This window comes from Prinia subflava, chromosome Z (genome assembly GCF_021018805.1).
Source record: "Prinia subflava isolate CZ2003 ecotype Zambia chromosome Z, Cam_Psub_1.2, whole genome shotgun sequence".
NCBI lineage: Eukaryota > Metazoa > Chordata > Aves > Passeriformes > Cisticolidae > Prinia > Prinia subflava.
The window spans coordinates 81,671,215-81,691,354 of record NC_086283.1 but is presented as its reverse complement, the minus strand read 5'-3'; the positions used below and the strand labels follow the sequence as shown (position 1 = coordinate 81,691,354).

The 20,140-nt window shown below is 43.4% G+C and overlaps 1 protein-coding gene across 3 annotated transcripts in view; it reads right to left on the bottom strand.

The window, feature by feature from the left end:
- DNAI1 (dynein axonemal intermediate chain 1) overlaps nt 1–20,140 on the bottom strand; it is a 147,668-nt gene that overhangs the window by 34,577 nt on the left and 92,951 nt on the right. For 2 of the 3 annotated variants that reach the window (XM_063423542.1, XM_063423544.1), the window contains 3 exons: nt 18,854–18,933; nt 12,169–12,317; nt 11,226–11,325 (listed from right to left, as the gene is read on the bottom strand). In XM_063423542.1, the coding sequence (XP_063279612.1) occupies nt 11,226–11,325; nt 12,169–12,317; nt 18,854–18,933 (329 nt within the window). The remainder of the gene's footprint in view (nt 1–11,225; nt 11,326–12,168; nt 12,318–18,853; nt 18,934–20,140) is intronic. The other variant, XM_063423543.1, reaches the window with a different exon arrangement.

Here is a 20,140-nt window from a genome sequence, read left to right as displayed (position 1 = left end):
AATGGCATGGCCAAAGGCTCAGTGCTGGAGTGCTGAGCAATTTACTTTACTCTGGGTGAGGCTGTTTCTCAAAAATGTCACGAACAGCCCAGACAAGCACAATGCCTGGGACCAGAACTTGAAACCATCAGCAATGTGGAGAAGGTCAAAAGCAAACAAGTTTATGAATGTTCCTACTATAAAGCTCCTCTTTTATGAGCTTCTAAACAAATGGGCTTGTTTTTCTTTGCCGAGGCAATTGTGGAAAAGAACAAACTATTTTAGTTCTTCAGCTGGAAACATCAGCCTCCTATCAGCTGTCAGACACACCAGATGGAGGGGTGGGCCATGGGCACTGAGAAGGACTTCAGAGGTTTTGATTTAGAGACTCACAGATTCTCTTTGGAGAAAGGAAAACATGGTCAGAGCAACACTGATTTTGATGCTTTGGGAGTAGCCTAAAAGGGGCACAGGCTTCCCACCACACTTGAGGTAGGTTAACAGTGCTGCAAAGCAGCAGAGCTGTATGTGGCCAGCACCATATGTAAAGCTGCTTAGGGCTTTATGCCCAAAGAATGGGAGATTGAAAACCTGCAGCTCTCTGTGACACTCCTTGTCCCCTAGTTTCAGAGTCCCTGTACCTCTGCTCTGCTGACTCAGGTCCTGAAATTAGGATTATGGAGCGGGATCCAGCTGGATCTTCCATCACAGTGACTCACCAACAGCACAGATGTCTCTCCATCCCATTGACATGGTGGCCCTTGCCCCAAGATCACTGCTTGCACACAGAGATGGCCTCTCAGATTTTGCAAGACCAGCCCTTTCAGACTATATGACCCAGAGAAGGGCAACCATGACCCACACAAGCGCTACCCAACCCAAGAAAAGCTACCCCTGCTTTTTCTTGTGTGTATTACTCAAGTATCAAATTCATGGGAGCCAGGATGATTAGAACAAGAATCACATTCAAAATCTTCTTCATGGAGCATAGGTTCCAGGGCAGGCACCCATCTAGCACACCCAGACAAGAACTGATACTCAGACACTGTCAGGCAGCTGGTACAAAAAGGCATTTTTATAAAAGCTGTTACTTGTGTCATTAGCCTTTCAGAGTCAACAAAACACTGAGTCCTCCTCTTTTCTGCCAGCTCTGTATGCCTCTTCTCATGCTGTTGAGACTGGTCCCTCAGTGCAGGTGCTGAGACCTGGAGCCATCACATTTGCTCATCCACACTCATCCAGGAGCAATTTAGAAACTACAGAATGAATGTTTAGAACCTCTGGTTTTCAAACCTCAAAACTGCTTCCATTTCAGTGTACATCAGCACACAAGGAAGCAGAAGCTTCCTGACAAACCCATTTCAATACCTTCTGCAGATTCCATAGAAACAAGTAAGGAATCTGGAGGGTCTGGAACCCTGCTGCTTGCAGACCACTGCAGGCACCTTATTTTTTTCTGCTTATGAGTTAAAAATACAATGGGTAAGGGCATTTCAGTTCTTTTTTACAGAGTACTTAGGAACAATATGTGGTCACTTGCTTAAAGAAACATAAATCAGACTCCAAGAACAAGAAACATGGAAAATGATACAGAGACATAAAACAAATCTGAACATGTCTGAAATAGGAAAGTGCAAGAATTCCCTTCTGTTTCACCCATAACTATAGGAGAAAAAAAAACCTCTAGGCAGTAACCAATTACTCTGACAGCAATTTTATCTATGATCCTTGTAAACCTCCATGCCTACTCCAAGAAAGCGCAGCAAAAGATGTGCTTCCAAATGAAACCAAGCTGCTGAGTTAAGCAGTTCCTTGCAGCATAGAGATTTATGAACGGGTATCAACCACAATCAAAAGAAACCTAGACCCACAGTACTGAAGTGCTGGACAGGCTGGTAGTAGATAAGCCAGGCAGATGTTCAGAGCAAATTTCTTGACTGAAGGGCAGCAATTCTGCTAAGTCCCTGGAAACAAGCACTGAATTTAGGCAGATGCCCATTTTTCTCTGAGGTGGGACCAAGTGAATTCTGCAGTTTCTGATGTTTTTTATCCAATTAGAGCAATTTTAAACTGCCATCACAATAACAACAGAGTTTCTCTTCTTGATGTACAGGCAATAACAGATCTAAGTCTATTGTGCCACTGTTGCAGAAAATATTTGACATAAATTAGCTGCTTTGATGCTTGACTTCCAAACAGCCAGAGAAGAAACCCAGATCTCATCCAGACCAAGAGCTCCTCTGTCTATAAATCATGCTAATGCGTTCCACCTCCTAAAATCCAGCTGTTCCCCACTGCAACTCCACATAGCTGCTCTGCAAGCACGGCACAGTGCATGTCCAAGGCAAGCACCACACCTCTAGCATCAAACCACATTCAGAGTTTTGAACTTATTTTTTCCCACCTGCTCTACCAACTACACTTACAGCTTGAAAGCCAGCTCAGGCTCTCATCTGCTGAGCCCCTCTGGGGTGACTTGGACCCCTCTGTCCTTATATACTTTTGCTCTCTGCCCTGAGGCAAGAGGTAGGTATATGCAAGGGGAAGCAGAACCCTTGGCAGAACTTCTCTGCCTGCAGAACAAATTACTCGATATTTGTAGCTCATGGAAAAGGGAGCTGAAGAGCTACTTTGACCGACACTGCTTTTATTTTGTCCTCAAACACCTACTGAATCTGCCATGGCTGGAGTCTTTCCCGTACTTTTATTCCAGTCTTACAAGCCTTCATTCCCCAACAGTCAGCTGGACAATGCTAGCATGTTCAAAAACAACCTGACAACATCCAGAACCAAGACTGGGGGAAAATATATGTGTGTGTAAGAACAAGGCAGATATGCCTGGTAACTTGGCAACAAAGAATAATATCAGTGTAAGAGCAAAAGGTGAGGGATAATTTAATACCATGCTGCCCTTTACCAGTTGACATCTCTTTCAGTACTTGGCTTGTCCTTTTGATCGATTTATATAATTTTCTTGACTGAATCATGATCCCTCATCCGTTTGCAAACTCCACAGATGATTTGTTTCAAACTCTCAGGTAATATATGTAACAAGAGGGCAGACCACTCCAGACTCTGTCTTGCATCATGACAGCTACTGGAGCATGCCAAAGGCATGGGCACTGGGCAGGCAGGGAAGCCCAGCTTGTACTGTGTCCAGCTGCACTGGAGACCTTAGTTTGCTTGATTTCTATACTGCCATTGTAGCAACAGCAGGTTGCAATACAGGTAATTTTCTCTAGCAGGACATTTTTCAGTTACAAATGAAGTTTGTAAGACAGTTCTTGGTCCCTCTGACATGCAGGGTCCTGGCAGGAGTAAAAGAGACCTGACTCAGAAAACATTCATTGCCTCCCTGCTTCTGCAATGACAACATAGGAATCCTGATCCTCAGTGGTCCTAATCATAAAATCGATGGCTTTTCACAGCAGTTTCATGCTACTGGTGAAAGAACAGGCTCCAGCTCTGTTACAAGTATGTTCAGAGGAAGCTTTCTGTTTGGAGGATGAGAAGGCACCTGTGAAATCTACTGCTTGGGCTGAGCCAGCCAGGAGCCAGCTACATGTTCTGAGGTATGGGAGAGGGCTAAGTACATCTCTCTGTCCTGCAGCATCCCAGCCCACTGCTTTAGGGCACATGACACAGCAGGGAAAAGAATGCTCATCACTTGACTTAACTGTAGGGCTTCATCCCTCATCTTTTCCTCATTCAGTAAGAACTGGGTCATTCCCAATTTGACACGGTAGGAAAACAGCATAAGCCTTAGGTGATTTGACTCAGCTCCCACAAGTCAGTAGGAAATCAAAGCCTTGACATGTTGAGCAGCTGCTATTCATTCAGACAAGCTGAGGACCATTTGACCTCTTCTGGAAACCCCAAGACATTGTTTTACAAGAAAATACTTGTTTATCCAAGCTAAATTCCTTGTCAGTCACCAGCTCTGCCAGCCTGTTTCTCCCCTGAATTCCTTAGTGATTAGGATAAAGCAGTGTTCCTGAAGTCAACCTGTAAGCATGTGCTACATCCACTTCCTCTGATCTACCAGGCCTGTTACTCTTGAGAACACCACTAGATTGGTTTTATGTGATACAGCCTTAGTTAAACCTTACTAGACTGCCTGCTCCTCGAGCTACCAGTGCTCACAAATAGAACAACCAATGATTTGTCCCAGGATCTTTCTGGGTAGCTTGTTTAGGCTGGCTAATCTCTTCTGCACTGTCACAGTACTGAATACTGGGCAAAGAGTCTTTCTTTCTAGTCTTCTGACACTTCCCTACTCTGCCATCCACCACAAATACCTGATAAAGAACAGGGAGACGGTTTCAACCATTCCTTTAAGTGCCCCAGGACATATCTCCCAAGGCTGAGCTACTTGAATACACATCCCAGTTGTGCCAGTGCCCCTGTGCTCTCTCTGCTGTGAGTCACAGTCAGTGGGTCATTCAGTCTCTGATGTCAGGCTGAAACTGTCCTCTCACACCATGACTAAGCTCCATCTCTTCTCATGCTGGCAGGGTCCTGGCTATGCCCTGCCAGGGAGAGTCAGCACTGCAGGCTGGGGCAAGGGCAAGGGCAGGCAGTTGCACAAGAAAGGGCAGCACCACATCTGATGGGAGAGGCAGTCATTGGTCTCTGCCACCTGCACCCCATGGCAGACCAGCAAAACTGCTCACAGGGCAGTCACTGAACTGTTCACATGGTTTGGAAACTGGCATTTAAAACAAACCCACATGGATTGCAGGTCATTATAAAATGCCAAGGAATAAAGATCAAGGTTCAGGAGCTGCTGTCTCTGCAGAGAAGGATTTGACAGACAGCTGGAGGCTCTCAATGACCAAAACAACAGAAGTCCAAACTTGCAAATTCAAACCTAAGTGAGAAGCCATTCCTAGAAGTGAATTAATTAATTCATTAACAGCAGAGAGGGGCAGCTTTATAAACTCTTGCAGATTCTCCTGATGAACTCTGTGTCCTCAGCAGGTCTTTATGCAGAGTCTAATAGATTAATCAACACACAGAATCTTTTGAGATGCTGTTGAAGTAAATTTTTTTGATTCACACTTCCATGAAGCAGAAAAGGCAAACTTGGCCTGAATGAACTAGTTAATCTCAACGGATCAGTTTTGTCAAAATGCTGTATTTCATAACCTGAAAGAGCAATAGCTTTAGTAATGAAAAACTGGCCTGTGCGCCTCTCTGTTAAAAAAAAAACCAATTCCTGTAAAGCCATTGACAAAAGGGGTTTAAATTTGACTTTGTACTGAAACCAACTACCCTGCTGATAAAGTCACGTTGCCTTCTATCAGTAGCTAATGGATGTGAGTGAGCAGTAGTGTCCTGAGATGTCTAATGCTCACTTGGAGGCCACTACAGCATGCTATGATGGGATAGGGGCTGCATCAGTATAGAAGTGAGGGCTCAGAGCCCGCAAAAACAAACCACTCTTCCAGGCCATCTTAATTCCCTAAATACAGCTGCTAGCGGAGAGAAATGCTGATGCACAAAGAGTCGGGTGGCAGAGGGAGGAGAATGTGGATCAGCCTAATTGGCACAAAGTGAAGGCAGCATTAATTTTCGGACTCAGATAATCTATCTCATTGAGCACTGACATGCCACCAGCCCTTGTTCTAAAGCTGACTCTCCAGCAGTCCACATCAATCTCAAAGATTCAGCAGGGAATAAGAATGAGCCTTTTAGGTTTTGCAGCAGACGAAAATGAACAGTTTTACATGAAACAGCCACTTATGCAGCAAATACAAATTCAAAGCCATTTTAAGATAGCTCCTACCTGCTTCAGCCTACTTAAAGGTCCTTTTGGGTGATGGCAAAGAGACTCATGCTCATTCAGTGTCTTTACATCCCTGCAATTGCCCTGGTCACAGTGCAGAGAACCAGGAAAGAACTTGTCCCAGCCCCAGAGCTGGTGGTGGCCCCATAAGGTATGGATAATTCCCCTGGGCTACTGCAGAAGGGGAGGATGAAAGATTCAAATGCAGCAAGGGCATCTGTAGTCATGTTCATTGTCCTGACACCTCCAGGCAAAAGCATCAACAGATGAGAGGCCTGCTGGCACTCAATTCATGTCCTACAAGGACAGGCAGGACTAAGTCAAAAATACCCATGGAAATATTTGAAAACCTGAAAAGTTTAACAAGCTTCTGCAAAATCATTCATGTTTTAAAGATAGTGTTTGGCTTTTGCCTCAAGTCCATGCTAAATGGGCAGCAAGTTTCTGCAAATTGCTCTGTGTACACTCACATGTGCCAGCACTAAGCAAGTGCTTCTGTCCTCACTGAGAAAGGACGGGCATCAAGATCAGCTGGCAGAATAACCTTGGCATGTTATCCTATGAGTTAGATTCAACAAAAAGCTGGTCTTCAAGGCTTCACATTCAAAACAGTTGTACAAACAGTAAACCAGGTTTATCTAAGAAAGAGCACACTTGCTTCCTGAGTAGCAGCAGAAACCATTAACTAACTTCCTGAAGGTTTGGGATCTGAGTCTGATTTTTTTGAGCCTTAGAGATTTTAGCCTGCTGGTAGCTGCTAACTCCTTTCCCAAGGGTTTGCCAAGATTGTTTTGGGAAGAAGCTTTCCTAAGAAACTTTTCCCTTTGGAAGGGAGTTAGCAGCTACCAGCAAGCTAAAATCTCTAAGGCCCAAAAATATCAAGCCCACATTGGGTTGTTTCAAGTATTTCACATCTGGAAAGGTCAACAGTTTCACTAATGGGGAAAAACACTGGAGCATATGTCTGACTAGCTTTCTCTGCAGAGTGAACAACTGAATGGCATTTATCTTGAGGCTATCAATATTTATTACAGATGGTTATAACAGGACCTTCCTCTTGCTGCACCAGTAATGAAGAACACAGACCACAAAAACACGAGAGCGAATGGACTCGTACTGTGTACAAGCCTGTGGTAAAAGCCCTGGGATGCTCCTTTTCATATACGACATTTCTCAGGGTCACAGGCTTAGAAGGCAGTTCAAGTTGAAAGAGACTCACAGAAGTCTCCAACCTTCTGTTAAAGAAGGGTCAGCTCTGAGGACAGCTGTGGTTGTTCCAGGCTCTGTCCAATCTAGTCTTCAAGCCCTCCATGGACAGACAGCACAGCCTCTCTGAGCAAGCTATTTCATTACCTGACTGCCTTCAGAGCTAAAGGTTTTTTACATATCCAGCCCAAACCCCTCATTTCAACTCACTTCAGCTGTTGTGTATCATCATCACTTCATGTGCTGCTGTGAGGATCTTGGCTCAAACTTCTCAATTACCTCCTTGAAGGTACTGGCAGGCTTCTGGGCTCCTTCTCCAGGCAGAAAAAACCCAGCTTGACCACATCATCACACCCATTGCTTAGGGCAGCTGTGGCCTACAGCCTGGGATCAAGCCATGAGGACACTTGTGATATGAGTCTTCAGCTTTTTTAACAGGTGTAAAAATTCATGCATGAATTGTGCACACACAGAAGTGGAGGAAATGCCAACACCATTTCCTTCTTTAATGAAACTAAGTAAAAGAAGACCAAGAGGAAATTTCAAGTGTGACTCCCAGTTTTACATCTCATTTTTTTTAATGCTTTAAATATAAGTTTAAGATGGGTTTAAAGCAAATTCCCAAAAGCAAATGCTGCTGAATGCTGCAGGATTGAATTTCATAATGATTGAATTTAATGCCCTCTGTCTTTACAATAACCTGACCAATATCTCCACATTTCCTGTATCCTAAATTGAAGTGTCCAGGTATTCAAATCCACCTCCATATTTTTTTTATTTCCAAAGCAAGCATCTCATCCCAGCTAGCCTTTTCCTTCCTGTCAGACTTTTACCATATACAACACAAGGTGCTCTCTTTAATGAATCTCTGTTTATCATCTTTCTGAAATAAAATGATCAGCAAGCAGAGCAGGAAACTAAGGAAATTAACCAGAACCTGATGGAGAGACATACTAGTAGCTATTATCCACTGCACCAGTGGTGGAATGTGCAGACTTGGGTTATTTATGAAGAGGCAGTGCTGTCCAAAGCAGATGCCCAGCTGCCAACAAACATATTTTACCATAATGACCCTGACATTTACAGCTTTTATTAAATCCCTACATCCTGGATTCATGGAGACTGAGAGATTTTTATATTCTAAAATGCCCCAATTTCCAAGTCAGTCTTAAGGGGCTCATACATGTTTTGGACACATAGCATCGCTTGAATAAGGAAAAATGTTTTAGAGAACATGCCAGGTATCTCCTGAAGACTGCAATTAGGGCCTGATTTTAAAACCACCTCCAGGCAACTTTCAAATTTTACAGGCATGATCATGTGCATATGCCAAGACAGAGGCTGTTTGCAAACAGGAGATCTTTAATGTTTTATTTTCTGGCTTCATGTCCCGTATCCTTCTGTTGTGGAGAATCATAGACATCCTATTAATGCATATTTTTTTCCCAGCATTAATGGAACCTCCCCTTTGCGAGGCACTGAGTTGTTCACAAGAAATGCACTCTGTTATAAAGTGGAATATGTCCAGAAAGAAAAAGCTGTAAACAACTATTTCTTCTACTTCCACAGCAGACCTAGAAGGTTCTGTTCAACAACAGCAACTAAGTTATGTCTCAGACATACCCTGCTGCAGCCAGTATGGTTAGTAGCTAAGACAGAGGCCAAATATTTCTATCAGCATCAGCCCCTGCAATAGGAAGGCAGCTCTTGCCTGGACTTGTCATGCTAGCCAGTCCAGTTTTGGGCTGTTCCTGGCTGATGGCCACACTTCTCAGAGTTTGGGATAGAAGGCATAAAGCAGAATTAGATCCTATTAAATTAGGTTCTATTTAGGATTACTGAATTAGACCCAAGGATATCCAAGTGAGATACCCTAGGTGCAGTTCTGCCAACTCAAACAGGCCTTTACCTTATCAGTAGCCTCATATAGACTTCCAGGTCCATGGATGCTGTGGCTAATGTGACTAGGACAAGGTGTGAGTGGGATGGGAAGACCTCATGGTGTAAACGCTTGCTAAAACCACAACAGCAGATCTTTACCTACTTTCTCTGCAGTACGTAAAGCTCTGAAAAAGAACTCCAGTGGGGTGAAGCATCTCTAGAGATGAACTATGACTGCAAAACTTGACCACGTAAGTAGGAAATCCAAGTACACACAGAGTTTACTCTGAATCTGTTCATGCTGCTCAGATGTATCCCTGCCTGCAGACATCTCCATCTCTTCCCCACAGTTAGGTATCAGGAGACAGCTGGGGTATCCACACCTCTCTGTCCTGCTCACCCCAGCGCTCAATCAAAGCTGTGGCTGCCAGCAGAACGCTTGCACACACAGTGTCACTTGTGGAAAACAAGTGAGAGAATGTGACTGTGTCCTGGGTTGTGTAATCAAAAAAATATTACTTTATTTGCCATCTGTTGAAACCAGTTGGGAAGGTTTCCTCTTTATCTCTTGTATGACCGATTCCTCATAACTCCGGGGGGAGGGGCTGTGTGCCTTCTGATAATGAGACAGCTGATAAAATCAGGTAGGGCACTGTTCCTTATTGCTTCCACAACTGTCCACCCTCCGGGGGATATCTTCTGTTAATGGGCCATTAAGGCCTCCCCAATGACATGACACATTACATCTTCCAATTGTGAGATGCTCCATCCAGTGAGGAGGAGCCAACTGTTCCCTATCTAGATAAAAAACTAAGACCCAGGAACATGAGGTATCTGTTTTTCCACTAGATTCCCAGAAGAAAACTAGACCCATCTCGCCATCACAGGAGAGATCCTTTCCACAGTATCATCTCTACCCCACAGAACCACATCTGTTACTCCAGGAGGATTTATTTGGAATGCTTCCAACTCCCTGACCAACAGCGTGTCAGGTCATATCTCTGACTCTGTCAGGGTTTTCTGGGATTTTTATTTGTTTGCTGGCTTGTCTGTTGTAGTACTACATTTGTATTTTTTAATATTCCTAGTAAAGAACTGTTATTCCTATTCCCATATCTTTACCTGAAGCCCCTAATAGCAAAACTATAATAATTTGAAAAGAGGAGGTTTACATTCTCCATTCCAAGAGGAGCTCCATCTTTCCCTGGCAGACACCTGTCTTTCCAAACCAAGACTGACTGATGCACTGAATGCACTCACTGCCTTCATGCAGGCCCTTCATTTGGTGTATGGGAGACTGGGGACCGACAGACTCACAAAAGAAGGATCCTATCCTGACCCAGACTATGAAGGAAGAGCACAGACATTCTGCAGGCTGTGGAATTCTGAGCTTTGCAGGGAGACCACGTGACCCAGTGAAGAGATTTCTATTGCTTAGGAGAGACAAATTCACAGCCTGAGCCAGTGTATCAGTGAAATTATTTTCTTGCTATAACATAAAGGTTAAACTACAATAAAGTAGCCATGGCATCAATTCAATGATGGGGCTACATAAAGGCTACCCTTTTGCTAGAGTAATTCTGGCCAAACTGCACAGACTGTCCAGTTTATACCGGCTAAACATAAAGCTCATGGTAATAGAGCAGTGTGCTCTTACAGTATTCAACCAGTATTGATGGATAGCTACATGTCCTGGCTACTTGTCAAGCCCAAATTAACCATCTGAGCTACTGCAATACATGGCTAGAGGCAAAAATAGAACTGCCATCATGCCAATATTAGGATTGGTCTACAGAGTTCATTACCAAACTATTAGTCTTAGAGACAGTCCCACATGGTGGAAAAATGTAGATTTTATTTAACTGGAACAAAATTCTATTGAGTGACCCTGGGCATATTACTATAATTAATTTTTAAATATCAGTGTAAGTATATAACCACTTTATTCTATTGTTTCTCTACACCTTGAAGGTTCAGAACCAATGCCCTGATGCCAGCTTGTATAGGGGTGTTCTGATATGGAACATTATCTCTCCATCCCCAGGGATGTACTGGGGGCTTCATATCAAGGAAGCTCAGTGTTTTAGTCATACCATATGCAAGCTGCACACCTGCTCACACATGGTTAACAGGAGAGTAGGGAGGGTCTTGTATGCATTTGCAACACCTATTTTGAGAAGGATTGAGAGATTAATGCCCAGGGATGTATGTGTATTGCAAAGGCAGGAAAGCATAGGAGAAGGCAGGCTCCTGCTGGTGGCTCCCTGATAGGCTTGGCCAGGATTGGACTGGCCCATTCCCATGCTCAGCCCTAATCTCCTTTGACTTTCTCTCCGTTTGAATCAGAGCAGTGTTGCTCCCAGCCTCTCACCTGGCCATCAATGGTGACTGCAGCAAACACCGTGGAGGAGTAAGGAGACCACGCAACATCCCCTACAGCAGTACCCAGGTCATAAACAAACATTGGAGTCCTATAAAAAAAGAGAGAAGAATTAATGTAAACACTGGAAGTGAAACACTGAGCTATAAATACTTTGATGTTACAGAAGTGGAAGATGGGATATTTCTCTGCATCAGATAACAGCCACAGTCTGAGCCAAAGGTAAGGCAAAGCTGAACACCAATACAAATGGGCCTGGATTTGACCTGCTGCAATGAGAAGAGAGATAGCATGGGTTTTTTTCCTTTCTGAAAGCATTTTGAAAACTTCTTCCCAACACACAGCAAGACAGAGTCTCTCTAAGTAAGTCTATAAGTATTATAATACTTACAATCACATGGGAAAAAATTATCTCCCTTCTCTGGACTTCTGACAATAACATTGAATATTAAAGCAGCATTGGCAACAGGAAATATGTGATTCTGACTGATTTACAGCAAAATCAATTTCCTGATTGAAACCAGACATTCCTTAACCACTAACCCTGAACTTCATTCCATATTTTAAAATGTTCCAATTTTTTTCTTCTCTGGCTCTTAGGAGGTTTCTGGCCCCTGAAGCTAGAAACCAATCCCTGACATTTCTCTGTAGCATTTGTCTGCCACAGTAGATTCTGCCTGAAGGAAGCCAGATCCAAAGCAAAGGAGTCAGGCTCTGTGCTTAGCTTTGCTGCTTGGCAAGTTCCTGGGGCAGCCGATGCTATCTTATATCTCATACCTGGGGAGTATAAATCTGAGTACAAAAAATAGAAAAACAGTTAGCATTATCAACACCTGGAAAGGAAACTGAGACTGAGATATGACCACAGTCAACATGTGCTGCTGTCATTTCAGGCTGGACATCCTCACCCACACCAGGACCTGGCAGGACCTACTTGATAGTGTGATCCCAGATCTTGACTGTCCAGTCAGAGCTGCAGGAAATGAAGACTTTCAAGTGGAAGGGATTCCAGCTGATTGAGTCCACAGCCATGTGATGGGCTTCAAACACATCCAGAAACTGGTTTGAATAACTTTTTGAGCACTACAATGGAAAGAAATACTCAGTAATCAGAGCTGGACCTCCTGAAGCTTAAATTCATGTAAAATGATGCCTCTGATTACTTGTGTGGCTTCTCAGGATCTTTTGGGCCGGCTGGAAATAGGTGGCTGGTACCCAGAGGTACTACAGAAAATCAATAATTTAGCACATGCTGTTTCACCCCACTTGCAGGCAACATCCTACTCCCATCTGCAACACACAGAGATAGGAATTGAAGTTGTCTGGTTGGATTTAAATAGACAGGCCCCAGAGACCATTCTTGACTGTGGGAGCTATATTGCCTTCCTGCCAGCTTGCGCTCCTGCTGTGCTTCTCCTGTGTAAAAGGTTCGTAAGAAAGGCAGGGGAGAACATCCCTCTGCTGCTCAGGAGTACTGTGTGCTCATAGCCCCTGTACTCCTCAGAAACACAAATGCTCATAGCACTGTGCATTTGAAGTGTCACAGTTAAAACCTCCAGTAACAGTGCTCTCAGCACAAGAATGTCTTACTGGTCCCCTTGATTCTAAGGACTTTGGAAAGATGCTGTAATTCCTCTCCTGTCACCACCCTGGATAGCCTGCTGAGAGACCATGCCCCATCACACAACTCTGCAACTCCTTCTGTTGTACCACTTGAGACTTCCCAGAGTGGTGTGAGAACCACAGAGGTTGTCCAGGACTCGAGCTTGTCCCTGACAGGCCAGGGGGCCCACTGAAGGGCAGCCAATAGCAGCCTGTGAACTAGACAACCCCTACACAGACATGCAAGGGTCAGACCAGCAGCATCACAGCTGTGGGTGTTGGTGGGTGTTGCTGAATTGCAAAATGAAGGATATCTTCAAGAGCTGGAAACGGAAAACATTTGAGACCTTTGGAAAAGTCACCTTGCATGTGAGCTTATGAAGCAGGGAGAAATTACAATCTAATTGGCTGCAAGGGGACTTGATCCAGATCCTGCCAGTTCTACGTACATGGAAATTTTAGGTTATCCTCCCAAAACTTCCCTCCCTCCAAGCATGTTAGAGGCTTCCTTCACTAGCAACAAAGACTCCATCTCACATGAAATGTCCTTTTGCTTGTGTTCTCACACAAGCTGTATCCATACAGAAGCTTGGAGTTGGTATCAGGATTTTCTGTTGGTTTGCCTCAGTACTGTCACAGCAGTGACTTTCATTACTCCCTCCTGAGTGCAGCACCACATCATCTGCCCAAGTAGCAGGATTGCTGAAGTATTAGATTACTTTAATCCTTGCAAACCAAAGATCTAACTACTCATAAGGCTTAACTCTTTATTACAAGTGACACTTACTGTCTAGGTGTTGTTCACTGGTGCAGGTACTGGAATAAGGGCGCTAGACCATTCCCACAACACCAGCTCCTACATCCCTGAGAACCTTGTTGTGGCAGGAAATGGAAACAAAAAAGTGGCTCATGTCCCACTGAGATTTACTGACAGTGTCTATACCTTGCTAATAATAGTTCATTGCATACTCTGTGTTGCTGCCCCTGCATTTAATTGTGGGACAGAAATCTCCTTTAATGTCATGTTTCATAATGTTACTTCATAATTCTTAATGTTCAGCCAACAGGAAAATCAGTACTTGGCTTGTTTTGAAAGTCACTTTGCTGGAAACAGAACAGGTCGCAAGTAATTAACTCAAGAGAGAAACTGCTTTGTCCATCTGTCCTTTCAAGTGTGTGGATTCACGGTCCCTAATACCTGAAAACTTTGAAGAGCAAGATGTTAACCAGATTTGTCTGCCTCCAACAGAACTGTAATGCTGAGTGCAATGTTTTCAAAGCCTTGTGGGGACTGAGCCTTGATCAGTGCAGCTCTCTGGGCACTGGTGCAAGAGATCCATCATGTGCTGGGATGTGCTGATCCACAGAACTGCCTTTGCAATCTCCATGACAGGAAAGGGGTCTGCATTTTTTTCTCTGAAATCAGCAGCAAAAAGATTTCTGTAGGGCAGACTTCTACCTGTGTCCCTTGTGAGAAACAAACCTTGCATGTGTACTTTAGCCTGAAGGCATCCACTGTGCTCTGGCAGTGCCTGCCAGCCCCACACTGCATTAACCACAACCCTTATCATTATCTCAGACTGCAAGGGCTGCTTTCTTCCCAAGATGCATTTTGAAGAAACACCACAAACTTGAGAAAAAGCTCAGAAAAGAAGCATGACTTTAACGAATAAAAACACTTTCTGAGGTAACTAAAACTGCTGGTAAAGTCTTTCCCTACTATATAGTTCAAGAATCCTACAATTATTAGATATGTCAGTATGAAAACAAAACCACCGGAATATGTGACACCTAAGTCCTGACAGGAGAGCTTTGAAGATGATGACTAGATTCAGAGAGATGGAATTTGTGCAGCCTCTCTGATTTCTAGAGCACTGCTCAAATTTGCTAAGAGTGTTTTTCTCCTACTTAAATGATGGTAGATGTGTTTGAATGGTAAACAGTATTTTTATGATGAGACAGAAATGCAGAAATACATCTATGGCAATACAGGAAACCAGTCAAAGATAACTCTTGACAAGGCTACAAAACATAGGGGAGGAATACCGTGAGAAAAGGAGAACTCTGAAGACACAAAACTTATGAATAATCTTCATTAATAGCACTTCAGTTTATGCTAGACGTTAGTCTGACACAAAACTCTTCCACATACCTAGTGAATGGGTGGTTATTACTGTCCTTATAAGGTAGAGGATTTCTTCAGTTCACTCACAGGAACACTGAGAATCTATTCAATACAGAAATCCAAGAGCAATTTTTTTTAGAGAAGGTTTGTATCTGGCAACAGAAAGACAGTACTCCCCAACACTGGCACTTCCAGGCAGCTCAGAACATCCTGATGCTCTTCAGAAACCAGATACAAACATGTCTCGTGTTGTGGTGGACAGATTGTCACCAGCTACACCTGGTTTTAGCTCAGTGACTGCCTGTAGAGATCTATAACAGAAATGCTGAGATCTGCAGAAGGGCTCACAAGTAGAAACCAAGGCACATGAACACATCAAGAGGAACATCAGGAAATGGCAAAAGAAAGAACTTGTGGTAACTGATGAAAAATACAGCCAGTCCAGGAACTAGACAACCAGACAGAATACAGACAGAAGCCCCAAAGATAGGATGGTGAGAAGATGAGGAACAGAACTCAAACCATAAAATATCCAGACAAGAAAAACAACTTTGCCTAACACAAAGCAAGGCTAAACACTGAGGCGAATGATCTCTCTATTACTAAAGGTTCACTGAAAGTCAGAGCCTGTCCAGAAAATAGTTTGTCATCTTCTTTTAGAGAAAACTCAAGAGAGTGACAAGGATTCAACAGCCATCATCCTTTGTCATCTGTAATAATAATAATCCTGTTCCAAACAGAAAGATACAAATGTTCTGAAATATAGTATAAGAGAATGAGTATGTGTGAAATTAGTTTTGGTTAAAATTAGAATAACCTTTTTTCTAGTCAGTCTTGCCCTAGGTTTTATTATATTCATTTGTTACTCTCAAGAAAACTGCCTAACACTGAAAAAAATAGCCTTTCCTACATAAGTGTTTTCAAATTTCCTCACAGTTTTTCTACTGAAGGCCTGTTTATTGGAAGTTATTCTGACCAAAGACTTAAAGTCGCAATGTTTCAACACAAATCTCAGAGACCATACTTTAGATGCCAAACAGCAGGTAAGATATGCAAAAAAGCATTCAGAATTGTGTTACAGAATCATATTAATGCAGAAACAGTTTCTCCTCTACAAAAAAGGGCAATAAATAGGTCTGTGTGTAATTTAGATAATGATTTCTTGGCTTCAGAAACACTATTAACTAAGCCATATTCAGAACTTCACCATAATTGTTCTGCAGCTAAAGAATTAACATATTATCATGCTATTTGTGGGCATGCCTGTTCTCTTAGGAAACAAAAAAAAGTTTCCCTGGAATTCACATTCCAATTTATTTAATAAATAATCTAAAATTCATCCCATAGGGAAAGCAGCCCATGTTTGATCCCTGATTCAAACAGCCTGTGAGGAGTCTGTCAATCTCACTCAAGATGGAAGTGCAACGCAGAGATCGGAGTGGCTCACTCCTGTTCAGTGCAGCCACAGGACCAGAGAGCCTCAGGCTACAACTGGGACTGTCCCTGCCCCCAGTATCCAAGTGGAACAAGGCTGCAGGAGGCAGTTCATGAGCAGCTCCAGCAAGGGGTTCAGATGTCCAGTGTTTCAGTACAGTATGTGATGAAGACACATGGTATTCCTTGAGAATTGTCTGGAGCACCAGCTGAGCCCAAAACTTGAAATTGCTTGTAGCAAGCTCTTGGGAGTTGCTAAGGGTTTTTAGCAACTCATATTTTTTTGTAAATACTGTGGAAGCCTGCTTATGCTACACAAAAGGTTTCTCTTCCCCGTGTTAACCCCTACAGTCTGGTTGAAGATAGGCTCCTCCTGCCCATGGGAACAACAGGGGTTTACAGGGCTGTGTTGCATTATGTGATTGTGTTCACTCTTAACAGAGGCTCACCAATGCAGGAATGCTGCTTACCAGTAACCCTGACAATGAAAGGGATCCTGTGTAACAGTATCTGTCGACATTTTTCCACACAAGAACTGCTAAAATACCTGCATGGCTTCATGGCTGGGATCAGTTCTTATGTTAAAATCCCATCCTAGTTCTAGTTTCACTGAAGATTATCTAAGGCAGAAACACCTACAGCTTTTTCAATGCCGAATTCTCTCCTGTCCAGTGCTCCACCATGAAAAATTTCTTTTCCTGTGTAATTCAGACATCATCCTGAATATTTCTCCTGATGGCCCCATCTCACACTGACACATCCAGTGCTACAGTCACGTACATCCATCACTCACCCAAACCGAGAGGAAGTTAAAACATGTGTTTCTTTACTGCCTTTTGACCAGGAATAAACACAACAGTAACCATCAATTTAGAGTACAATACCCAGGGTACCAGCTCCTGTGGATGACCAGAGAGCTCAGAACATATGCCCATGACTGTATGGATATTTTGTGTCCTGAAAACATCAGCAAAAAAAACAGTGCACCTACCCACTGCCCACTGCCAATAGCTCAGCTGCCCACTCCTCCTACCTCCCTTCTGCACCTATCTTGTCCAAAGCAAGTGAGCACTACTCAGAAATCCTCCCTAGATACTGCCTGGTGGAGGGAGAAATTTCAATTAGCATCATCCCTCTGCAAGGGATACATATTTGTTAACCACATCTTGCCTAAATGATTGACTTGGATTTCAGGATATGATTTCCTTTGGGTCCTTATTCTGTTTCAGGTTCATTTTGCAGGTGGGATATGAGGGAAGGAGTTTAGATTATCCTCTAGGGATGGCTGGATGCATCTGCTCTGCATATCAGCCTCCTGCTGGTTGTCTACCCCCCACAATGAAGGGCTGTACAGATTTAACAGAGCCCCAGAGCCAGCTCAGAGGAATGCTGTGCAAACAACAGTTGTACTAGGAAGGCACTAGGGGCTTTATTTTCAAGGCTAAATACACCAGAACTAAAAACTTCCTATTTTTAACTCAGTTTCTCAAGAAAATGTGACACCTGTGTCCTTCTGTATGTCTCTCTTCACAAACAACTTTTGCTCTCACTGGCATTTTCAGCCAAAGCTGGCTGCATGTGGGATGTGGTAACATTAAGGTCTTTCTTACACATTCTGTTAAAAGCAATGGACAGAGAGTACAAAACATCTGGGCAGTGCCCCCAGAGTGGGAAGGGCAAGCACAGCGTGGCTGCTGCACTCACTACATGGTTGGAGCTGTCTGGCTGACAGCTCCTGTCTGGCACTGAGAACCAAGGCACCAGGCTGCAGGAGGGCACTGGAGTGGAGGTAGCCAGCAATGTCTCCAGGAAACAAGGGTTATAGTGTAAAGGTGGGATCACTGAGCTGGGAACAGCATGGGGTGATCAGGAGAAGGAAGGTTGGAGTATGTAGCAATGGACTGGAGATAGGAGAGCAAGGATAAAGGGAGACTGGGAAAAGGATCTAGAAAGATCTTAGATGTCTTTTCCAACTTAAATGATTCTATGATTCTATGTGATTGTGGAAGGGAAGGGCTGCAGGACACTAAACCATAGGAAATATAGCTTCATTAGCCTCACTGCTCACAGGATAACAAGTTGAAAAAGAAAAAGAGCTGATATTTTTCCTGCCATTTCCCCATAGTCGTGGGGACAGAGGATCAATGCCTTTTAACTTCTGCTCTGATCCTACTTAGCACTTCACTTGCGCAGCTGCAATCTGCAAAGCATTTTCTGGTGTGCAGTTTGCATGAAAAATGTTTCTGCAAAATAGGTTCTTAATTGGGTCTGTGCAGAGAGCTCCCTGTGACCCTCTGCAGTGCTGGTCTTGTCTCAGGCTCACCACAGGCATCCCAGGGCAGGACCAGGCTCTGAAGCTGTACTTTGTTACCACCTGAGCAAACAGTCCAAATGATGAGCCTAAAAGACACACATGGGTCAGGGGATATAAAACAAAGGATAAAGAAATCATTTTTACCTTATAGATCTTGCCTTCTTCAGTACCAACAAGAAACAAATAGTCTATCTTTTTGTGAAAATCAAATGATGTCCCGCTGCCTGTTAACAAAAGAAAGGTCTGTCACACAGAGAATTGGTTCAGCTGGCCAAAACATGCTTCCTGCCTATAGTAAACACACACTGCCCATGTTTTCAGAAGTTATTTATTAGCCAGAAGCTCACAAAAGAAATCAAAGCCATCCCTTCCACTAAACTTTCCAAGCTGTGCTTGTCCCCAAGACCTGCAATTTGAACAGCGACCCCAGAGACATGTAAAAGGGCACTGAAAGAACCAGAAGGGAACTGGAAACCATTTTAGCCTAGGATTCATTTTGGTAAGAGTTGAAAATGCCTGGTGCAAACATAAATATTGTAAGGATCTGGCCACCTCCTACTGGGGAAGAACAGATCTTTTCTGTTTGTTTACTATCCACAAAAATGTAAGTGGTTTCCTATACATAAAAGAACCAATAAGAAAACACCTCCCTGTGCTCTTTTTTCCATTAATTCAGAATCCATTTAGCTGGGCCACTTCAGTAAAGCCAATAGCAAAGAATGTGATTTGGGAAGAAATCCTCTGCTAGGGACAGAAGGATCCTGTTGATGTCAAAAGCCCTGAATTGTGCAACATTGTGAACTATGTTTAAAACAGGTATCAACCACAAACAGGATGTGACTCATTGAGATTTTGTGGTTTCTGCTCCTGAGGCAGATGCATCATATACAAGGAAGCCAGTTCACACGTTGGTGAAAGAAAATTTCAGCAGGGTTCTTGAGCAGAAGATGGGATGTCTGTTGAGTGTCAGAGCTACTTGAGACTGTCCCTACCAGCAGGGATACCCACAGCAACTATCAGACAAGAAACAGGAACAAGCAGGCAAGGTTCAGAAGCACAGTTACAGAAACTTTCTGCACAGGCAGTCATCTTAAGCATGACGTCTTTAACATTAACAAAATGTAGTTCTCAAAGGAATTGTTACAGTAATTTCAACTCTCTAATACCATCTGCATTTTTATCATTCAAATAGATTGTTAAATATTCAAGACAAGTCTTTGAAAATCCATTTCCCAGTAACACTAACAAATAATACCAAAGCCCCCGTGAATTCTGCAGTGTGCTGCTTTAGTCGGTCTCTTGCAACCTATGTGGTACTGCAAAGCTTTCCACAGACTGTTCAGCAGTTACTAGCCTAGAAACACAGCAATTCTTAAAAGCAGAGCAAGGCTCTCTGCCAAACAGAGGTCCCATCTTCTCAGCCAAAAGCAG